Source organism: Haemorhous mexicanus, chromosome 1 (genome assembly GCF_027477595.1).
Source record: "Haemorhous mexicanus isolate bHaeMex1 chromosome 1, bHaeMex1.pri, whole genome shotgun sequence".
Taxonomy (NCBI): Eukaryota; Metazoa; Chordata; class Aves; order Passeriformes; family Fringillidae; genus Haemorhous; species Haemorhous mexicanus.
The window spans coordinates 140,663,751-140,683,495 of record NC_082341.1 but is presented as its reverse complement, the minus strand read 5'-3'; the positions used below and the strand labels follow the sequence as shown (position 1 = coordinate 140,683,495).

The 19,745-nt window shown below is 43.2% G+C and overlaps 1 protein-coding gene across 3 annotated transcripts in view; it reads left to right on the top strand.

Annotated features, from left to right (window-relative positions):
* The window catches only part of SYBU (syntabulin), a 40,235-nt gene extending 24,429 nt beyond the window's left edge, over window positions 1-15,806 (top strand). The window contains exons 1-5 of one of the 3 annotated variants that reach the window (XM_059865502.1): window positions 5,854-5,980; window positions 8,741-8,843; window positions 11,262-11,465; window positions 12,433-12,582; window positions 13,762-15,806. In XM_059865502.1, coding sequence (XP_059721485.1) covers window positions 8,803-8,843; window positions 11,262-11,465; window positions 12,433-12,582; window positions 13,762-14,860 — 1,494 coding nt within the window. In that variant the 5' untranslated portion in view covers window positions 5,854-5,980; window positions 8,741-8,802 and the 3' untranslated portion in view covers window positions 14,861-15,806. Of the gene's footprint in view, window positions 1-5,853; window positions 5,981-6,109; window positions 6,951-8,740; window positions 8,844-11,261; window positions 11,466-12,432; window positions 12,583-13,761 lie in introns of those variants that run through there. The other 2 variants (XM_059865512.1, XM_059865492.1) reach the window with 2 other exon arrangements.
* The last annotated feature ends 3,939 nt before the right edge of the window (window positions 15,807-19,745 follow it).

Below are 19,745 nucleotides of genomic sequence, written 5' to 3'. Positions count from 1 at the left end.
ACTACTTATCAGATCTTTGCAGATAGTGCTGTCATTTTAAACATCTGGCCTGTTTAAGCAGTGGTATTTTACTTTTGCTTTTATGTACATAGGTATCTAAATCCCAATGAAGCTGTGCTTTAGATGTCTTCACTCTGTTTTGGTTGTCCCTTGAAGTGAAGAACACTGAGCTTGGGAAGAGACTTGGAGAAAGGAAAAGTGCATGTCCAGTCCCTGTTCCAGTAAAGAAACCACAATACTCATAAAACAAAACGCAGCAGCCAGAACAGCTAGGTATAAGTTTCCCAACTTCGCTGAAACTCTAGACTGCAGAGAACCGTTTTCTCAGCTGTGTTGTGTGCAGGGTGGAGCCTTCTGGTGGAGGTGGGAGCTGTGGGAAATTCCAGCCTGTATGGATTTCACCCATGTAGCAGGAGTTAATGAAGATGGGTATTCCAAACTACTAGGTGGTTTTATGGAGGAGCTGGAGAAGGGTGTGATAAGCAGCAAAGATGGGGCCTCATCTCTTTACCAAGTTCTTATTGCTGGATGCTGTGTTCCTGGGGGGGTGATTGGGAGATCATGTGCAGCATCCTCCCAGTTCAAAGCTAAGCCCGGCCCTAAGAATCCCAGGTGGAGCCCTTCTTTCCCAAGAAAAGCAGACAGCATAAAAGAGCTGTCATTGGGTTTGTTTTGTGTGGATCCTGATTTACTGGTGTAGTGTGAAACACCCACCCAGGTCTTTAGAAAGAGGCACCAAACTGTTCACTGCTTTTTAAGCTGACCTGCTTCGAGGCATGCACAGAAATGAGTTTGACAGAGCTGAGAAGCTCAGTGAGACTGTCAGGAGGTGGTTCCCAGCTGAGAAGGCAGTTAGGGAGAGCACCAGTTCCAAAACTGCCATAACTCCCCCCAGGAGCTGGAGACCCGACCTGGTTTTGTACATTCAGCCTTCAGCCACTGCAAGGTGGACATGGCTTCCCCAAGGACTCTGAAATGTACTGCCTTTAATGTGGCATAAAAAATAGCAAACCTGCTTTATCATAGTGTATTTTATATACACCATTACATAAAATATATTTTAAAAAAATGAAAATTCTGCCAGGTTTGTTTCATATTTTATTAGTATTACATTGTCTTGCTTCCATGCTGAGGCACTTCATTGCAGGTCTGTGTTCCACCTTTCTTAGATTCTGTAAATAATAGGAAGCTGTTGGCTTTTGAAATCTGGGCAGGCTGTGTTCTGTTTGCTAGAGCTGGTGGAATACAGCTTGACCACAAACCTGCAAGGATTAATAAGCTGAAAAAGCACAGGCGTCTTGTCTGTCATTTTTGCTTCTCAACAATAAGAGTGAAAAAAAGCAGCAAATGATGGCAGTATTAACTTGAAATGTATTGGCCTCAGACCTACCTTGGATTTGTTATTGTAAAAAATAGAGTTTATGCAACCAGTTGTGTAAGGTTTTGCTGTTCTTTTCAACAGATGGCACTTGAACTTCATTAGTTTTTTGTAATTATTTCAACATGTGTGTTACAGTAAATATTTTATTAGTTTACAACAAATTTTGCTTTTCATCCTGGAATTGCAGGGTTGTTTCATCAGTTACCCCCCAGATATGTTTCTCTTTTCAGTGTTTTTCCCTTGCCCGTTGAAAACATGTCAAACTGATTTAAAATGTTTTATGCACATTAAAATGAAAACCATATGTCGTATATTAAGGGTGACTATGCAGAAGCTTTCACTTGAATCAGGTTTTGCATGCAATTTCACGCACTTGCAGATACACTGTGCCCTCCTCCTTGCACACAGGAACCAGATTTGGGAGATGTATTAAGGGGCCCTCTGAAAACCCTTTGTTAAACTTCTGCCACCAACGTGACAGGAGGGCTGGGATCTTTTCCCAGTCTGTGATGAAGTTTGCTGCCTCTCTGTGTACTGCTAGGTTATCCCTGCCAAAGATGACATTTTCCAGTTCCTAAAAATACTTCTGACCAGCCTATCCATTTCCCTTCAAACAGACCAAACAGTACTGCCCGGTACATTAAAAAATCCCCTGAGGTGATACTGCTTATAAAATATACTTGTCCATAGGTGGGTTAAAGATATAATTTATAAAACTGTCAAATGCAAGTTTAGCATTACGTTATAAAACTCCCAGTGTATTTTTTGGACCTCCAGTCTCAATGTTTGTATTGAGGTTGGTGTAGGAAAGCAGCATCCTTCTGTCTCTGATAACAAAGGGCCTTTTTGTTTGAACATGAAGATAAGTTCCCCAGACTCTTCCCTTCTGCTCCATGAGCATATGTTCCCCCTGACAAAGGTCACTTCAGGCTCAGAAGAATGAAACTGTGGGAGTCGTTTTTAAGGTGTTGTTAGAATGGTTCAAGCTCCATACAGAAGCACAAAAAAAAAAAATAATTAGGTCAGGCTGACTTCTGTATGAAAAATAGCCTTAAAAATACATAAAGCAGCAAAAAATTCTAACTTGTAATGCTCTTTGTCTGTTCCAACATCCACTTTTGGCTTCTCTACAAATCAGTGAATTAGAAACAATTAAGAAAAACACAAGCCCAGATCATAGTGATATGCAGAATATGCATGATGGCTCTCAGCCAATGTCAGTAATTATTTTGTAGTGACTGTTTTGAGAGAAGAGCTTGATTGATTGTGGTTTCACAGAATACATAAGTCACATTATGTATTCATGTTGAGATCTGAAATGCTTATAATTTGCATTAGTGTGGTTCAGATTACTACTAAAACTATAGTACTTAGATCACAAAACTGCTTAATGAGATTAATTATTTGATAACAATCCTTCTTTAAAAGTAAAAAGAATAAGCAAGAAAAATGAGCGAAAATCAAGATAAATAATCATTTGTAAAATTGCATTTTGATCCAAACACAGGGAAGCAGAATCTGTGTTGCAGTCCTTCCCAAAAGTCTGTCTGGTTTTAAGCTGAAGTCTTCTTGCCCAACACGTTTGAACAATTTATGGAGACCCACACCCAGAGTTCCTCTCCACATCCCCTCTGACTGCGTCTCTGCCAGCTGCCCGAGATGCCAGCTGTTACTGGGCCAAGCACTCAGCTGAAATGTGACCACAGACCTATCTGCTGAGGGAGCACTGTCGAGCCCTTGGGTGGATGTCCACCCAAGAGTGGGAGTGGTGGCTTCATTCATTGGCCAGTGCAGTGGGATAGGGAAGGGATGCCTCTTGCCTTAGGACTGAGGATGCCAGACATTGCTGTACCCAGTTTCTTGCCATTATTCATGGAGCACAACTCACAAATGTGAGTTTGATGACTAAACCTCGTATAAAACCAGAGGGGTGATTAGGCACTAAAATCCAAGATTCATAGCAGAGAGCATGCCAGACGTGCTCACAGGAGAGGCCAAGGAGAAGTGCCCATGTCCCAGACTTAGTCACCTGCTTGTAGTCCTGGGTGTGCCCACATGCATGCCTTGGATTCACTGTGAGCCCCCATACCAGAGCCAGACCATCTCTATGAGTGCAGGCATCCAGCAGGGTTCATTCCTCTGAAATATGGGCAGTGCTACCAGTCTGTGCTGTGTCACACCCGAGCAGTTAGAGCTTGAGGAAAAGATCTGAGTCCAGTGCCCTCTTTAGACCAAAGGAGCCCAAATCTACACTAATCCTAAGAGTTCCTGAACCAGTGCAACCTACTGGGCATCCTCAGCTTCCTCCCATCTCATTATAGTGGAGAGACTGACACCAGCACAGGTAGACCATGTGAGAACAGCTTTTGTCACCCAAAGATTACAGCAGTCCACATGGAGGAGGGCTGTGACCTGTTCCTTGCTCTCAAGGTTACGTCTACTTTTACCCAGTTACTGTTCAGTGAGAAATGTAATAGTTAAGTCCAAAATAAGAGTCTCCCATATGATAATCCTAAGTCAAATAAATAATAAGTCAAAGGCTGGGGACTGGAACCAAAACCCACTGTCATCTAAGGTGTTGGCACTTTGAATTCAGCACATTTCCCACTAGGAGACTTTGCTTCAAAATGGGTCATTTTTAAGGGTGTTACCTGAAGAAAAGCCTGAAATGTTAAAGCAAAATTTCATTGCTTCTTTGCAGTTTATTTTTCTTTTTTTTATATTTGTCAGTGCATGTAAGCAGTGTGGTTTTCTTTCCTAGGTCATTTGTGGTGTACAAAATCTTGCAGGAACAACCCCATATTAAATATAAAAATAAAAGCAGCATTAGTGCTTCCTGGACATATACTGCTTATGCTGTTAAATACTAGAGCTAGAGATGTAGCTGGGAGTTGAAGTTCTCAAGATAAATTGAAACAAATCTCTTAAAAATACAGGTACTTTCATTAGTGGGCATTACAACTGAATTCTCTCTACTTTTCCAGCTGCTTCTAATGACCTTGCTGGATATTTTTTCACACAGTCAGGCCCAAGCTCTGGGGGTCTCACAATCAAGCTATCTAGAGTGACAGCATGCCACTTATTCCTCAAGTAACTGCACCAAAGTGGTTAATATGTATGCATATTTTGGTCACTTGGCTGTGTCACAAAGTGCTTCTGAAGGCAAGAAAGCTCAGCAAATTTAAATGCTTTACAGTTTGAGGACAAGCTGTTTCTGTCAGCACAGTTTTTTTTTACAGCTCTGTTTCACTGGCTATATGCAAAACTTACTTCAAGACTGATACACATATAAAGATATGTCATTTTTAAGGGTGTTATATGAAGAAAAGCCTGAAATGTTAAAGCAAGATTTCATTGCTTCTCTGCAGCTTTTTTTTTTTTTTTTTTTTTTACATTTTTCAGTGCATGTGAGCAGTGTGGTTTTCTTTCCTAAGTCGTTTCTGGTGTACAAAATGTATCTTTTGACCCCATAAACATGACCTGTATAATGTATTATGTAATATGTGTATATGTATATGTATGTGTATGTGTATATGTATATGTATATGTATATGTATATGTATATGTATATGTATATGTATATGTATATGTATATGTATATGTATATGTATATGTATATGTATATGTATATGTATATGTATATGTATGAACTCCAAATGACGTACTGCTGAAGCTGGTGACAACGCGTAGCATCTTTTGCAGGAAGGGGTAAGACACTCCCTTTAAGAGGGAGCTGTCCCGCTGTTGTCCTTGCGCTGTGGCTGAGCCAGAGCGCGGCGCGGTGGCCGCCCTGCGCCGCTGGGGTAAACACGCGGCCGTGCCAGCTGGGGGCGGAGCGGCCTCCGCACAGGCAGCTCCTTCTCCCGCTCCTCAATCCCGCCCCCAAATCTCTCTCACTGTATCAGATGCAGGACGGGAAACCTGTCCTTGAGACATTCGTAAGAGTCTCCCACTTGATTCCCGTGCTGCGACAGGAGAGCGTGGGCTCCCCGAGCAGTGGTGGCAGATGCCACACGCGTCTGCCGGACCGTGGCCACCCTGTGCGCCTCTGCCCGGGTGGCGCTGCCCGCACGGCTCCGTTATCCAGCACCGCAGCTGGCACCGGCTCCCTTCTCCTCCCTCGATGTCAGCCGAGCCCAGCGGCTGTCACGATGCTGTCAGGGCAGCAAGGAAGCGAAAAGGCAGCACAGAGCGTGGTGCTGCCTGCAGAGCGCTCTCAGCTCGGTGCCGCAGCCCAGCGAGCGGTAAAGCGGTAAAGAGCGCTGGGCTCTGCCGGATTGCTCTCTTGCTTCTCAGATACCCATTCCCAGCAAAGAGCAACCCTGGAAAATGTGACGGTACTTGGTTGGCCATCCCTGTGCTGTTCCTCCCATTGCACAGAGCAGTGCAGAGCTCTGCTCCCATAGCGTGGGCGTGCTGCTCGGAGCCCGCTGCCGGACGGGGGGAGGCCGGAGCCCGGGCTGCCCAGCGCGGACACCGGGCTGGCTCCATGGGCTGGGACACTGATGGCTGCAGCTTGGAAGAATATGAATGAGTGAACTCCAAATACCATACTGCTGAAGCTGGTGACTCAACGGGTAGCATCTTTTGCAGGAAGGGGTAAGAGTCCTTTTAAGAGAAAAGTGTCTGATTGGAGCTAAGCAAGTGTTACGGCCAGTTAGGATAAAGGAATGCAGGGTTGAGAAATGTCAGTCTCTTTCATTGTTGACACTAAATTAATGGGCTGTTCTGGAGCTTACATGTGTGAGTTTTTGCCATTAAATAGTCACAGTGACAGAAATAATCAGGAGTCATCCTTAGGACGCTGTCATTAGGAGAACAAGAAGCCTTTTTCAACTCTTGCTTGCACTGCTGCTAGACATAAAGTTTCATGTTTTGTTAAGATATTTGTAAGACAGAAGTCACGCCTACCCAGGAGAATATGTTGCCATGGCTATTTTATGGATAAATGCCATGTTATTTTGCTCAGAGATGTCTATCAAATGGGAAAAGATGTTTTTTAAAGTCTCCTAATAACATTGCTGTCAAGCTCTGCTACACACAAAACTGGCTTGAACATCATTTGTACACTTGGAACCATTACTAGCAGTGACCTCTTTAACTTATAAAATGTTCTCAAAGATCCTATAAATAGCCACATGCCTAATTTTAAACATAAGTAGTCTCCTGTGCGAAGTGTTAAGCTTGTGTGTAGCTGTTATTAGAACTGGGGCCAGAAAGGTTAGTCCATGCTTTGAAGACACAGTTCCTGGTCTCAGATGCAGTTCAGTCTTTCAGAAAGCTCTGCTGATGGTGTGGTTGTGTTTTCAGGCTCCGCTGGCTCTTACCAGCAGTGCCCAGCCCTGCAGCTCTTGGTGCTCCAAGCCGGGCAGGTCAGGAAGAGGCAATTGTTAAGCCTTGCTACTCGGCAATGCTTTCGATAGCAAGATCTGATTATGATGTGATCTGCTTACCCAGCAATGAACCTTGGCTAGGGCTCCTGCTCTCTGTGCCGCTGCTAGGACTTGCCTTGAGAAAGCTGCTGGTGTCCTGCAAGCACAGGAATGTTTTGGGGATCGGACCACCAGAGGTATGCCTTCTGTGTGACATATTTACCTGTTATTTGGGTCCTGTTTATAGAAGTAGTTTTGGGTGTAGTGTGATACCAAGAGATTATTTGGAGTGTACGTTAGTCTTGTAGATGGGGATATTTTGTTTATCGGGAAAACTCCGTTGCATCTAGGAATGTCATGTCCCATGATTATTTTGCTTCCCAAGGAGAGGATCACACACATTTACATCTATAAACATGATATAAATACTCTGTGAAACTAAGTAGCTTTGCTGGTTTCCTTCCTCCCCTTGCAAATTTGCACACAGCTCTGATCTGGTTATGGGTGTGGTGGCTTGGGTCTGATTATCAGGGGCGTTGTACTGGGTATGGAGCTGGTTAGAGGTGCTAGAGCTGAGTCCCTGGGATCCCCTTTTGAAGAGCTAAGCTTTGTTATCTGAGCACTTTGAAATTGGGCTGAGGAATATCTTGGGATGGGCTGATGCAGAGGCACAGAGAAATAGAGGCTGATCTCAGATGTCATGAGGTGTAGGGAAAGTACTAGGTTAAATCCTTTCACACCTTCTCCTACGTTGCTAAGTGTTGCCCAATGGTAAGAATGGTTCCTGGCTGTCTCAGCCTCTTTAAGGCTGTGAAGGCAGGCTTTGACAAAGCCTTTTCCCAGTCTCAGGTGTTCAGGGTGAAAGATGCACCTTTCACCATCACCTCTGTGTAGAATTTAAGAGAGATTGAGGACTAGAAGATCTGACTGCTGCGAATGATGGTGGCTCCGGCTGCATCTCTCCTGTGTGGAAAAGATAGTAAAAAATGGCAAGTTTGCAGCTGCTGGCTTGGGGATGTCTGTCCATGGGATGACATGCAGAAATTCCCAGGTGAGAAATGCTGTGCTTGGTCAGCTGCTTAGAGGATGTTGGAGAGTTATTTCCATCCCCTCAGCTAAAGTCACCATTCATTACTGTGGCTAAACAGCATGAGACTTGGGTATGGCATAGGATGTTTGCCATTAGACTGACAGATTGAAAAAAAAATTACAGCTTTGGTGTGTTCTTCCAGAGGATAAGAGTTTCTTAGTACATCTATCTACCTTTGCAAATTGAGAGCAGTTTTCCTCGTATATGCCAGAGCTTGTGAAATAAAAGGTGTGATCCATAGAAAATCAGTAATCAGATTACTTGGTACCTGAGAAGCACTTGAGACCTACATGTGATTACTGGATTATTTTAAAGTTATTAGAACTCCTCACTATGCTTCTGTACCACATGAAAATCTCCATATGTGTGTAGATAAATTTATAGATATACCATTAGCCTGTACAGGTTTATACCTATATATATATATATATATATATATGTACATTTACGTTATCTGAGAAAGCAAAACAGAAGCAGCAAGCAGTGTTTGTCCATGGTTTGAAGCATGAGAAATACCCAGTTACAGTGGTGTGTTCCTAATCACTGTGCTCCTGAAGGAGCCACGTGAGCAGCCTCATTCGTCTGTCGATGTCTGTGAGAGAGCAAACAGGTTGTCATAACAAGTGTTCCTGTCTGAGACCTAAAATGACTTCTGCAGTGTGAGGGTTTTGTGTCCAGATGTGGTTTTTTCTGCTCTTGTTGAAGTGCCAGTTCTGAAGGAATGGGGAAAATCTGGAACAAATCCAGCTTTTGTCCCCAGGGATGTTTGAAAATCCGTGCAACTTCTGAAATTCACCCAGAACAGACAAAGGAAGGATGCTTGTGATTCACTGTTATTTTGAAAACAATCTTTGACTTATAATTTCCATGTTTTCACTCTTTCCTTTTCCTTTCCAGGCAGTGAAGCCGATTTTAGCTCTTCAAGCAGCACAGGCAGTATTTCAGCACCTGAAGTCCATATGTCAGCTGCTGGAAGCAAGAGATCTTCTTTTTCTCGCAAGTAAGCAAAGCAATTTTTCCTGAATATTGCTAGTGCAGAGACAGACTACTGTGTAAGGTCTTGCATTTTAGAACAGTTGGGTTAACACAAGGCTCTTGGGTAGCACACTGGTGAGAACTGCAATACAAGAAAGAAAAAAATGCTGTATTCAGTGCACAAAAATTGTCAGTATGCCAGATCAGCCAGCTGTTGGGGTTTTTTTTTGTTTATTCATGGCAAGTATGGGAAATAGAATCAGGTAAGGCAGAAGAGGCATTGGCTGGAGTGGAGAGAGAGCTGGGTGTGTTTGTTAACAGCAGTATTTCTAACCAGTTAACCTAAACCTTTTGATCCTAACAATTTGTTTTATCTCTGTCATAAATTGTCAGCTGAGCTTACACCTTTCCAGATCATGATCTTATTTTTTGTTGTAAGAAGTAGACAGTATTGCCTTTCATGTTGGATTTTTTTTCTGAAATACACTTGCTCGGCCTGTAGGCAGTTTTCAAAAAAATTATATCATAGTCATCTAAGTGAACCTTACATGAAAGATTTCTGTAAGATTTCTGTAAGAAATCATCTGTGAATTGCAAATTCAGGCAGCTTGAGAACACAGGGGCATTGGGATGGAGCAGCGCACGTTGTGTTCTGCCCACGCAATCCCTGCTGGTTACATTTTGTGGAGCAGGAGGAAGGACTTGACAGGGACAGGACTGGTTTCCTGCCCGTGGTAGAAGAGCTGGCAGGCAGGCTGGGATGGCAGCAGGGTTACAGGCGGGTTGGGATGGCAGCAGGGTTACAGGCAGGCTGGGATGGCAGCAGGGTTCCCGTGTACTTGGGTCACACCGGCGTCCTGAAGGTCGCAGTGTGCTCCGGCACAGAGGGGCTGTCAGAGTGAGGCCTTGAGAGCACTTTCCTATCTGTATCATCAGACTCTTAGAAAAATAAACACTACTTGAGTTCCCTCTAGATTACATTCAACAAGTAAAGTTACTGGCTGTGGGAAAATGGTACGAAGTATAATATGAAGCCCTAAAATCACCTAATTTCAGTCAGATTCTGTGTCATTTCATATACTACTGGGCATTTTAATATAACTTTAAACTAGAGCATACTGACATCCTGTATTGGACAGAAGTTCTCTGTAATAAGGCTCCTTCAGATGCCCTGCTATGTTAAGCACAATCCCTGCAAGTTCTGCCACACACCAGAGCTGATGATACACTGTATGAAGTGGAAAGAGATATCTCCTTTGCAATGTGTTCTTTTTTAACTGTTCTTGCTGTGAAACACTTCAGTGTTGTCACAAACCACAGTCCTGTACTTCATTGTAAAATAATTACAAAATCACCCAAACCACAGCAGTGTGATGAAGGTTCACAGCAGCCACTCAACCATCTGTTCCTTATAAACTGTTCCATTTGCTGAGAAGGGAAAAAACCAAGTGAAACAATTTAAAGAAGAGACGTTGCTTCATAATTCTGTGGTATTTGATTTTTTATTCAAGCCTTCTCTTTTGCTGGCTGGGTTTGCCTTTTTCTGGTATTTTGTGTTTGGAATTTTTTTATTTTACTTTTTTTAAACCTGCCCTTTCATTACCATTTAGAAGAACAGCTTCAATGGGAGAGTGAAGGTAACAGTGTAGTAGTGTAGGATGACAAACCAAGTGAGCAGGAAAGGGACACATCCCGGGAAGCTGGCCTCAGAGCACTCCAGCCCTTGGGCAGATGTCAGGCAGGGAGGATACCAATTGCTTTCAAGCACACACAGTTGACAGATTCTTTAATAAAGAATTGAAAGAAAAAGGTAAATATGTATGAGAAAAAACGGAAGAAAAAAAGAAAATACTGTGCTTTCCTCTGTCTCTTTTAATACTATTTCAGCCTGCTCTCCATGGGGCTCAAACTATATTGAAGTGAATGAATAGCTGACCATGACAGATGAAGCACCCAGTATGCCAAAGGCAGAAAAGAACAGTGGCCCAAACAAAATCTGTTTTCATTGCACACTGTGATCTCTCAGGCTGCTTGCCGAGGAGCATGAAAGCAGTCTTAGAGCAGCCCTCTGTGCGCAGGCACCACTCTGCAGGCCTGGCCAGGAAAGCTGGAGTGTGGTTCTTTTGGCATTAGTCCAGACCACAGGCCTCTCCTTACTTAACAGAGTCAGAGATTCAGGGAATGTGGATGATCTGATGGAGTCACTGGGAACTGTGCTGTCCACAGAGAGATGTAAAATGGCTGAGATTTCCTTAGAACACATAATTCAGACTGAGAGCCTCCTGCCAGTGAAAGAACATGCATCATGTCAGAACTTTATTTCTTTGTAGCCACTCACAGTTATCTCTCTGGTTTATTGTTTAGAGAACTTTGTGTGCAAAATAAGACATATAATGGGTTGTGTGATGAGAATAATGCTTTCACCGTTTTGGTTCTTCTCCAGTCGTGGTCCTTATGGTCGGAATAATGGATCCTTACCATACAAGTCTGGGGCCAGTCCACCTACTTCACATGGAAAGGACACTTCATCAACACTGTGCAAAAACCATCTGAGTCCTGCTAACATCCATCAGAGTTACAGGGCTTCTTCAGCCAGCAGCAGCAACTCAGGCTCATACAAAGGAAGTGACAGCAGTCCAGTGATGAGGCAAGTCTGTTTCAGCCTCCTGGTGTTGGGTACATTGACACTCTCTCTGCACTGTAGTGTGGGATCAGCTGTAGGAGCTGCCATGCAGCTCCTCACCATAGTTATGATGCCTCGTAAAGGTGACTTAACAGTCAGCAAGGTACTCCATACCATGTAAAAACTTTATTGTTTCAGCACTGTTAAATTCAAGTTTACTGTAAGACAAAGTCCTTTGCAGTTGGTTTTCACTCCAAGGCAGGCTATTTCATGCCTTCAGTTCTCATGAGGATTTACTGGTTTGTTTGTTGTAGGGTTCTTTTCACTACAAAGAGAATTGGGTGGGGTAGTGTAGGAAACATGATGCACTGGGCGAAAATTCACCCTGCCTAGCCTTAGGCACCTCCCTAAGGAGTGCAGTTTCCTGTATAGGAAAGAATACAGATACCTGCCAGGGCACGTGACACGTGTTGCAGAGAAGAACTGGCCACCATGCTGCTGCTGTTGCCCTCTCTCCAAGACAACTGAGCAGCCAAGCATGTAAGATGCACACCCAGAGCTAGACAGGATGAGTGTAGATTACAGTGTGCTCAGCTTTATAAATCCTGTGTGGAGCTGAACTTAGTCCTTGGTCTGCCTCATCTGGCTGGCTGTAGATGGGTGCCCTTGCCCTGCCTGTTCTTGGGCACACCACCCATTTGGGGTGAGGGGATGGCCGGGTATTTTAAATTTAAAATAAAGTTAAAAGCCTCATTTGATGTAATGACACTGAAACCAAGTACAATAAATAGTAAGTCTTGCACTGTAGCTACAAATCAGCTGTTTCCTCAAGTATTTTGATTTGCAAGGTGAAGTAACTTGTGTGGACACTGAGGAGCCCCAGATGAGCCAAGTTTTGCATTTATCAGTCAGCGGGATGTTTTTCATTCTGCCAGGACTTAAGAGCTGTAAGAGTGATGTTATGTGATGGTTTGTTTTGGTTTTTTTTCAGGCGATCAGGGAGATACAATTCTTGTGGTGACAATCACAGCGTTAAGCCACAAAATCCAGAGCAGTATTTGACTCCTCTGCAGCAGAAGGAAGTGGCAGTACGACATTTGAAAACCAAGCTGAAGGAATCTGAAAGCAAACTCAAAGAAAGGTAAACCTTGCTTCAGAAATCAGTCAGAAATATTTATTTGGGAACATTTAGGGTTGGGAATCCTGAGTGTTTTTACTCATTTCTTGATCAATGAAGTTTGCATTAAGAAATTTGAAATACGATTAGTCTGGTTAGGTTGTTTTCAGTGTTTCAGGTTTCAGCGTATACTAAGGGGATGCAAAAAAATGAATTTGTTTATAAATATAGCTGTCTCTTTTTCCTTCTTGGAACTTTCACAGTAAAATACTTTTAAAGGACAACTTTTTACAAGTCTGATTTAGATTGAGACCTTTTTTACATAGAACAGTTTCTGCCTGCCAGCATGTACTTACCTTAGTGTCCTGTTCTACCTCTCTCAGTGAAGTCGAACTGCAGATGTCCCCCTTTTCCCCAGTGAGAGAAAAGTTCATACCAAACCACTGTGCCTATTTGTGTTTTTGTCACTTACATACTGAATTTTTCACAGTAGCCCTTTGTGTGGATGCTGAGCAAAGAAGTGACAACATGCATTACACAGCAGCAGATGTCTCTTACTAAAACTGCACTCTGAGAGCTGGCTCTCCAGCACAGACAACCCAAGGGGGCACAAAGAGCTGCTTGAATGGAGCCCAAGACAGAGTTCCAGGGACCCTGTGCTCTTCCTCTGCATCAGCAAGGCCTGGAGCTGACATAGGAGTCCCCTCTCCCCCACTTGCTCCCCATGTGCTTGCAGCAGCTTCTGGCTCCCTGCTGGGGAAAGCCAGCCATGTGCCTGCGACCTGAGATCCCTGGCTGTCCAAGGCCAGCATTGGCTCTGGCAGTATGTGATGAGCTGCTGGAAGGCACTAGGGATGCATCCAGGCAGCTGTTTCCCATTTGCCCCAGGGTGAGGCAGTAGGGGAGATTTAAAGCACTACAGTGGTTAGATATGACCTAGAGGTCACCACTTGTGTCTCAAATTGTGCAGGGTCATGGCACAGCCCACAAGGCTGCTGGTTTCGTGGGGAGGTCAGTGACTCCCATTAGCAATCAGCTGGCATATCTTGGCTCTCTCAGAGGTGGTCACAAATGGCACCTGGAGAAATTTGCTTCCTTCTTGGAGCATCTCAGCAGCAGAGCCATCACTCTGTGGTGGGGGCCTCATGTTGACTTTAAATGAGCAGTCAGCAGAAGTGTTACATCATTTTTATTTTGCTACAGGGAAACAGAAATAGAAGAGCTTAAAGCTCAGCTGGGACGGATGAGGGAAGACTGGATTGAAGAAGAGTGCAATCGTGTGGAGGCAGAGCTAGCCTTAAAGGAAGCAAGAAGCGAAATTAAACAACTCAAGCAGGTTATTGAAAGCATGAAAAACAGCTTGGCTGAGAAAGACAAAAAAATTCAGAAATACTTTCTAGACATAAACATTCAAAACAAGAAACTGGAATCTTTGCTGCAGAGCATGGAGATGGCTCAGAACCACTCTGTGAGGGATGAGCAGTGCCTGGAGTACACGAGCGACTCAGAGGGGAAGCTGTTATCATTGAGTGCCACCCTGCCAGACAGCCCCATCACAGAGGACCAAGGTCTGGAGGAGGTGGCAGACAGTGATCTGCTTCTTAGTGAGGACAGAGCTAACGGGACTGACTCATCTGGAGAGAGTTTAACCACCACAACCTCTGAGCTGAGTGATCCAGCTCCCTTCAGTGCTGCTGTAAATGAAGAGATGCTTGAAATCATTCTGGATGGAAAACTAACTTATTGCCAGAAAGAAGATAAAAGCAACATGATGGTGGAACAGGCCATCCAGACTGACGTGGTGCCATATAGCTTGGATGTGGAGCAGCTCATTCAAAACATCTTCAGAGCTCAAGACACCTGTCCTCTAAGCCCACCTTCTTCACTGAAGGAATTGGGTGAATTTTCTCTTGGAAGCTTCAGTGATTCTGGTATCATAGTGGACTTAACCCCAAGTGATCCCAATTCTGCCATCCTTTTGTCTCCTATGGAGTCTCCATGCAGGAAAGTGGAGCACAGAGTTAATGAAAACCGTTTCATGAAAGAACTTGATTTTACAGAAACTCATGATGATGAAGCATTTGAATATGTTAATACAGGAATAAAGAGAAGATACTGGAGCAGCAGTCTCCTCGGGGATCTTCTGGCTGTAGCAGCTCCTGTTGTACCAACTATTGTGTGGGCTTTGAGTACTCAGAGAGGAGGAACAGATCCTATTTACAATATTGGAGCATTGCTTCGTGGTTGCTGCCTGGTAGCCCTGCACTCTTTACGCCGAACACCCTTCAATATCAAAACCTAAAGTCTACTCTGCCCCTGGGCACCAACTGGCTGAGGCAGAGAGAAAGAGGGATGAGATAGATCATAAAAGGTTACGTATATTCTGGCAGGGTCCATCCTTTGCTTTTGAGTATTTGATTTGCACTATAAATCAGTTAAAAACATGTTCCTTGTTTCAAAATAAAAGAAATGAGCTGAACCTCTTACTTCCACAAGATGTTTTTAACAGTACTGCTGCTTACAGAAATAGTCCTCCTGCTCCCAGGCATCATGTCCCTCCCCTGTGCTGGTGACTTTCTGATGCCAGCACATCTGCACAGTGAACATAACCAGAGAAATAGGAATTCAAGCCTAGTGCTCATTCATGTTCCACTGCTGAGCTAGGATTAAGCTCAGTCACTCTCCCTGGATGGTTCACTGAGCAAATGTACAAGTACTTTGCACTGGCTCAAGGGTAGTGTGAGATGCACTAGGGAACAAGTGGCTGGAGAAAGGTGGGGTATTTCTCTAGACAGCACTAACCTTCCCTTTGGGTATCACACCTGTGCTCCAGAAAGCATGCTAGCGCTTTCCATTTGTTGTCCCAAGTGTCAATTCAATTTAGAGGTAAAACCCGTATTCCCCAGGCAGCTTCCAGCACATCGTTTGTGCCTGTCTCATGTAGTGCTCTTCTCAATTGTGCAATTGCTTGAGCATTTCACTGGTCTTGTGCATATACAGGGACTGTAACCAAAAATGTACATCGTTGGGAGTCTTAACACTTGTTACAATGGTAAGTATAGGCGTGGATACACTTTGATTCTTAATGTTGTTTTAAGGTCTTTATGTATTGGAACCTGGTAGTCTTTTGAGCCCTTTGAAAAACTATGTATAAATGTATTGTGTTTTAACTTATTGTTTATTTAATTGCTTTATTGTAAATTACCTTTATAATCACAAGTTCAGTAAAGCATGATAGATATGTCAAACGTGTGAGTGTTTTACTGTAGAAAGGTATAAAAAAGTACCCCATTATAGCTGACTGTCAGGTGCAGGCTGAGCTAGGGGACGTACTGTATCAGGTACTGTTCCAGGAGATCAGAATTAGACTGAGAAAAGCTGAATAGAGTTCCAAGTGTAAGCACTCACCTGGCTGATTAAAGGCTCCATCTGGGCTGCAGTTAGACACACAACCCACTCTGCTGCCTCACACTGCCTTCACAAATGCAAGTGACCTAATCTTTAACCCAGTGCAATCATCTGGAAACCTGTAACTCCTCAGAGCTGCAATCCCAGAACAATACCAGTCTTTCTGGCATTTAACCCATCTGACAGTCATGTGGTCTCAGTGTGCATGCAAAACAGGAATTCATGTCCAAAACCTAAGATCTGTGGATAGATCAGAGGACAGCAATGCTATACCCAACAGGTAAAACAGTGGGGTTTGGCTCCACCCAAGCTTTCAACCCCCCCTGTGGCCATATAAACCTCACTGGCCTCCTGTTTTCCCCTTCAGCAAAACAAGTGTAGTATTTCCTTGTGTGACCCAGAGAAGAAGGGATCCAGGGAAGCGTGACAGTGCCATGTATTGATCTGCAGCTTTTGGGAAGGAAGTTACGAGTACTCCATAAAGGAGTATAATTGGCCATGTGTGGGGAGCATTTGCAACACTCAGTAGGGTGATACTGATGCTTACAGAGGTGACTTGCACCCTGTGGTGCCTGAGTGGTGAATTATTTTGTGCAGCAGAGATTCTAGAGGCTTCATTAAGCATTACATTAAGGAAGAGAACTCTAACATATCATTTGAAGTAATAACAGAGATGGACATGAGAGCATCTTGCTTACATTGCCATAACTTTGTCTTCCATGCTCTCCCACCTTCTTGGGTGCCTGCGGCCATCTGGCTTGCCTTGTGACACTGCTGCACTGCATATTACTCAAATGTCACTTTCAAAAGCTTTTACATTATAGGGACCAAAATTACCAGTTGGAGATATCAATATGAATTTTACACTACTATGGACTTTCATAATTCCTGAATATCCCTTCTTGGGACTGAAACACATTACAGAAAATTTTATTCCTACGTCAAAATATGTTTTTGCAGTGCCAGGACAGCAGTATTTTATACCTGGTGTTACCAACGTTATTACAATGTTGGATTTTTCTTTCACAGCCATTATTGTTTAAATGATCTTTGAGTGACACTGAAATGCACCATAATTTAGAAGAAAAAGTGATCTTCCGTTCTAGTTGCATTCACTATTGACTTTGTGGGGAGTTTTTGCAACAAGAGGCAACAAAGCGGCAAAAAACTACATTACGTTTAAGATGCCAATAGGCAGATCTCATAACCAGAACAATGTCAAAGTTTCTTTCTGCCTTTAAGATTTCTTCAGTCAGTTCAACTCTCCTAAGACATTTAACTACTATGTTCATTGAGAGGTGACAGCACTCCGATCACATTCCTGATAAAAGCCTTTGCTCTGATGTCTATCTAAAATTCAGCTCACTTCTAAGGCTCCACCTTTCCTTCTCCACACTGCAAGGACATAGACAGCTCAAGGTACCCTTTTCTAGACCACACCTGAATTACTATAATGCACCAGTCCCAGACCTTGGTCTTTGTTCCATGATTCATAAAGGATATGCCAGTTGTTGCTCCAAACATACCAACTTTGCTTTCTTCCCCCTACTATTACACTTAAGTCTTAGTCATGTCTCACCTGAATCTCACTGGTGCTGCACACAACTAGCAGAGGATCACCAGCCTCCAAACAGTTCAGTAGAAACTCCCATACTTTTTTCCTGAGTTTAGAAAATGCTCTTACCCACACCTCTACCTCACTGGAAAGTCTTATCTCAAAACATGCAGATGAAGAGGACATGCAGCTCATAACACTATAGGTAAAATAGTGAACACTTGAATTCAGGCTTAGGGCATAGGAACCAAATCAGCTTCTTCCTGGGCTGCAGGGATGCATGTTCATAATCCCACTATACATTCTATTTCTAATCCAGTTACAAAAAAGTGTCTCTTTCACATTCAGTTTAAGAGGTACCCAATATGCCCTGCTGCTGAAAATGTTGAGGCTCAGGCATTTGACTCCCCTCCCACTAGAGATTCATCTCTATCCTTCACAGAATCACAGAATGCATCAGGTTGGAAGGCACCACAGTTGGTCATCTGGTCCAACCTCCCTTCTCAAGCAGGGAGCACATGGCACAGAATTGCATGCAGGCACTTCTCAAGTATCTTTGGGTGGGGGAGACTACAACCTCTCTGGGCAATCTGTTCCAGTGCACACTCAACTCAAATAAGGAAGTTCTTCCTCATGTTGAGGTGGAACTTGCTGTGCATCAATTTCTGCCTGTTGACGCTTTTCACCCTTCCTTATGTCCTTTTCACAAGGCTGTCCCCAACTTGTAATTACACATTTCTCCTTCCATTCCCTGCAAATCAACTCTCCCTTAATCCCAAACTCCTGAAACATATTTAGCACTGTTTCACATATGCCCTATATAAGTATTTTGCTCCAAATCGCTTCAGACAAATGAACACAGGACCTGGCAAGCACAAACAACTACAGCACAGTCAAGGAAAGGATTTTTCAGTCATCCTGGCAGGTCAATCCTCCACAGTCAAGAATATCAGTGAAAGCAATCAAGTCCAGCTTTCAGCCAAGAAAGAAAAAAAAAAAACCACATGGCCAACAACTAAAATATGAATTAGAAAAGGAGGAGCATATGGCAGTAGAAGGGAAAGACAAGAAATACACACAGGGGTGTACAGGATCTTCAAGAAACTCAAACCAATGGAAAAGATAGTATCAGAGCAGCAGCCTCGTAAGTTTAGCAAAAGTGTTTTCATATTTATCAAGGATAAAAAAACCAAGACATAGGAAGGAGGAAAGAAGAGAGACCACAGGAAAAAGTCAGAACTGACACTAATGCAGGGTTATCACCATTCAAGAGACTTCCTCCAAGAGTAGTGTCTTCCCTACTGGCACCATGTCAACACAGGGCAGAGACGGGAGGAATCTCTAGAGCAGCTGTGCTACAATTTGGCAGGTAGATGGAAGAACAGCAAAGCAGTACACAGCAGGAGGGAAAAGCAATGCAGAAAGAGTCCCAAGCAGAAGGTGGCAGAACTCAAGGGTTTTTAAAATGGCTGAAGGCTCAATGATCACATGTGCTTTCATGATGTATTTAGGGGCTTTATTTGCAACTTAGTAACTGGCCCACCTGTTGTTATTTTTAATAAATAGTATTGATTTACATCTACTTTATATTGTCTCAAAAATAGCAACAGTAATCACTAATTTTCTAAAAAATTGGACATAGCTTCCAATGGATTTCACTTTAAACAGGCAGTAGATAGCCAGTTTCCTTGCCCTGTGTCAACAATAGTTCAAGAATTGTGACTGGTACCTCCTTGCTTCTTGAGTGCTGTTAAAAGGACCAACACAGCTTGTTATTAAAGCTTATTCATAAACTTTCTCATCTCCCATACTTGTCAGATACTTTGGAGGTGCAGTAGGAGCAGATTTGCTTGCCATACTGCTGCAGTGAAGTCTGCACTTGAAATAATCTATTCTACTCCAGCCAGAAGACTTGTGCAGAAAACATGCATGGCATTGTTGGCTTCAAAATATATTTCAAAATTTAACATCTGAAAATTGCTGTCACATCAGTTGGCTTATGCAATTTTGAACCTATATGACAAGTATACTTAACATTTTAAAAAAACTTCTCTCTGGGAGTAAAGCCATTAAAATTAATTCTTACCATCTTGTTTTTTCAATTACTTATACTTTATGCAAAATTTGTGCATACTTACTAGAACTTAGTTACAAATTCTATTTTTGTAGGCAGGAAAGATCTAGTCATGTGCTCTCTCCTCCCCTTCCCATTCTCTTACAACCA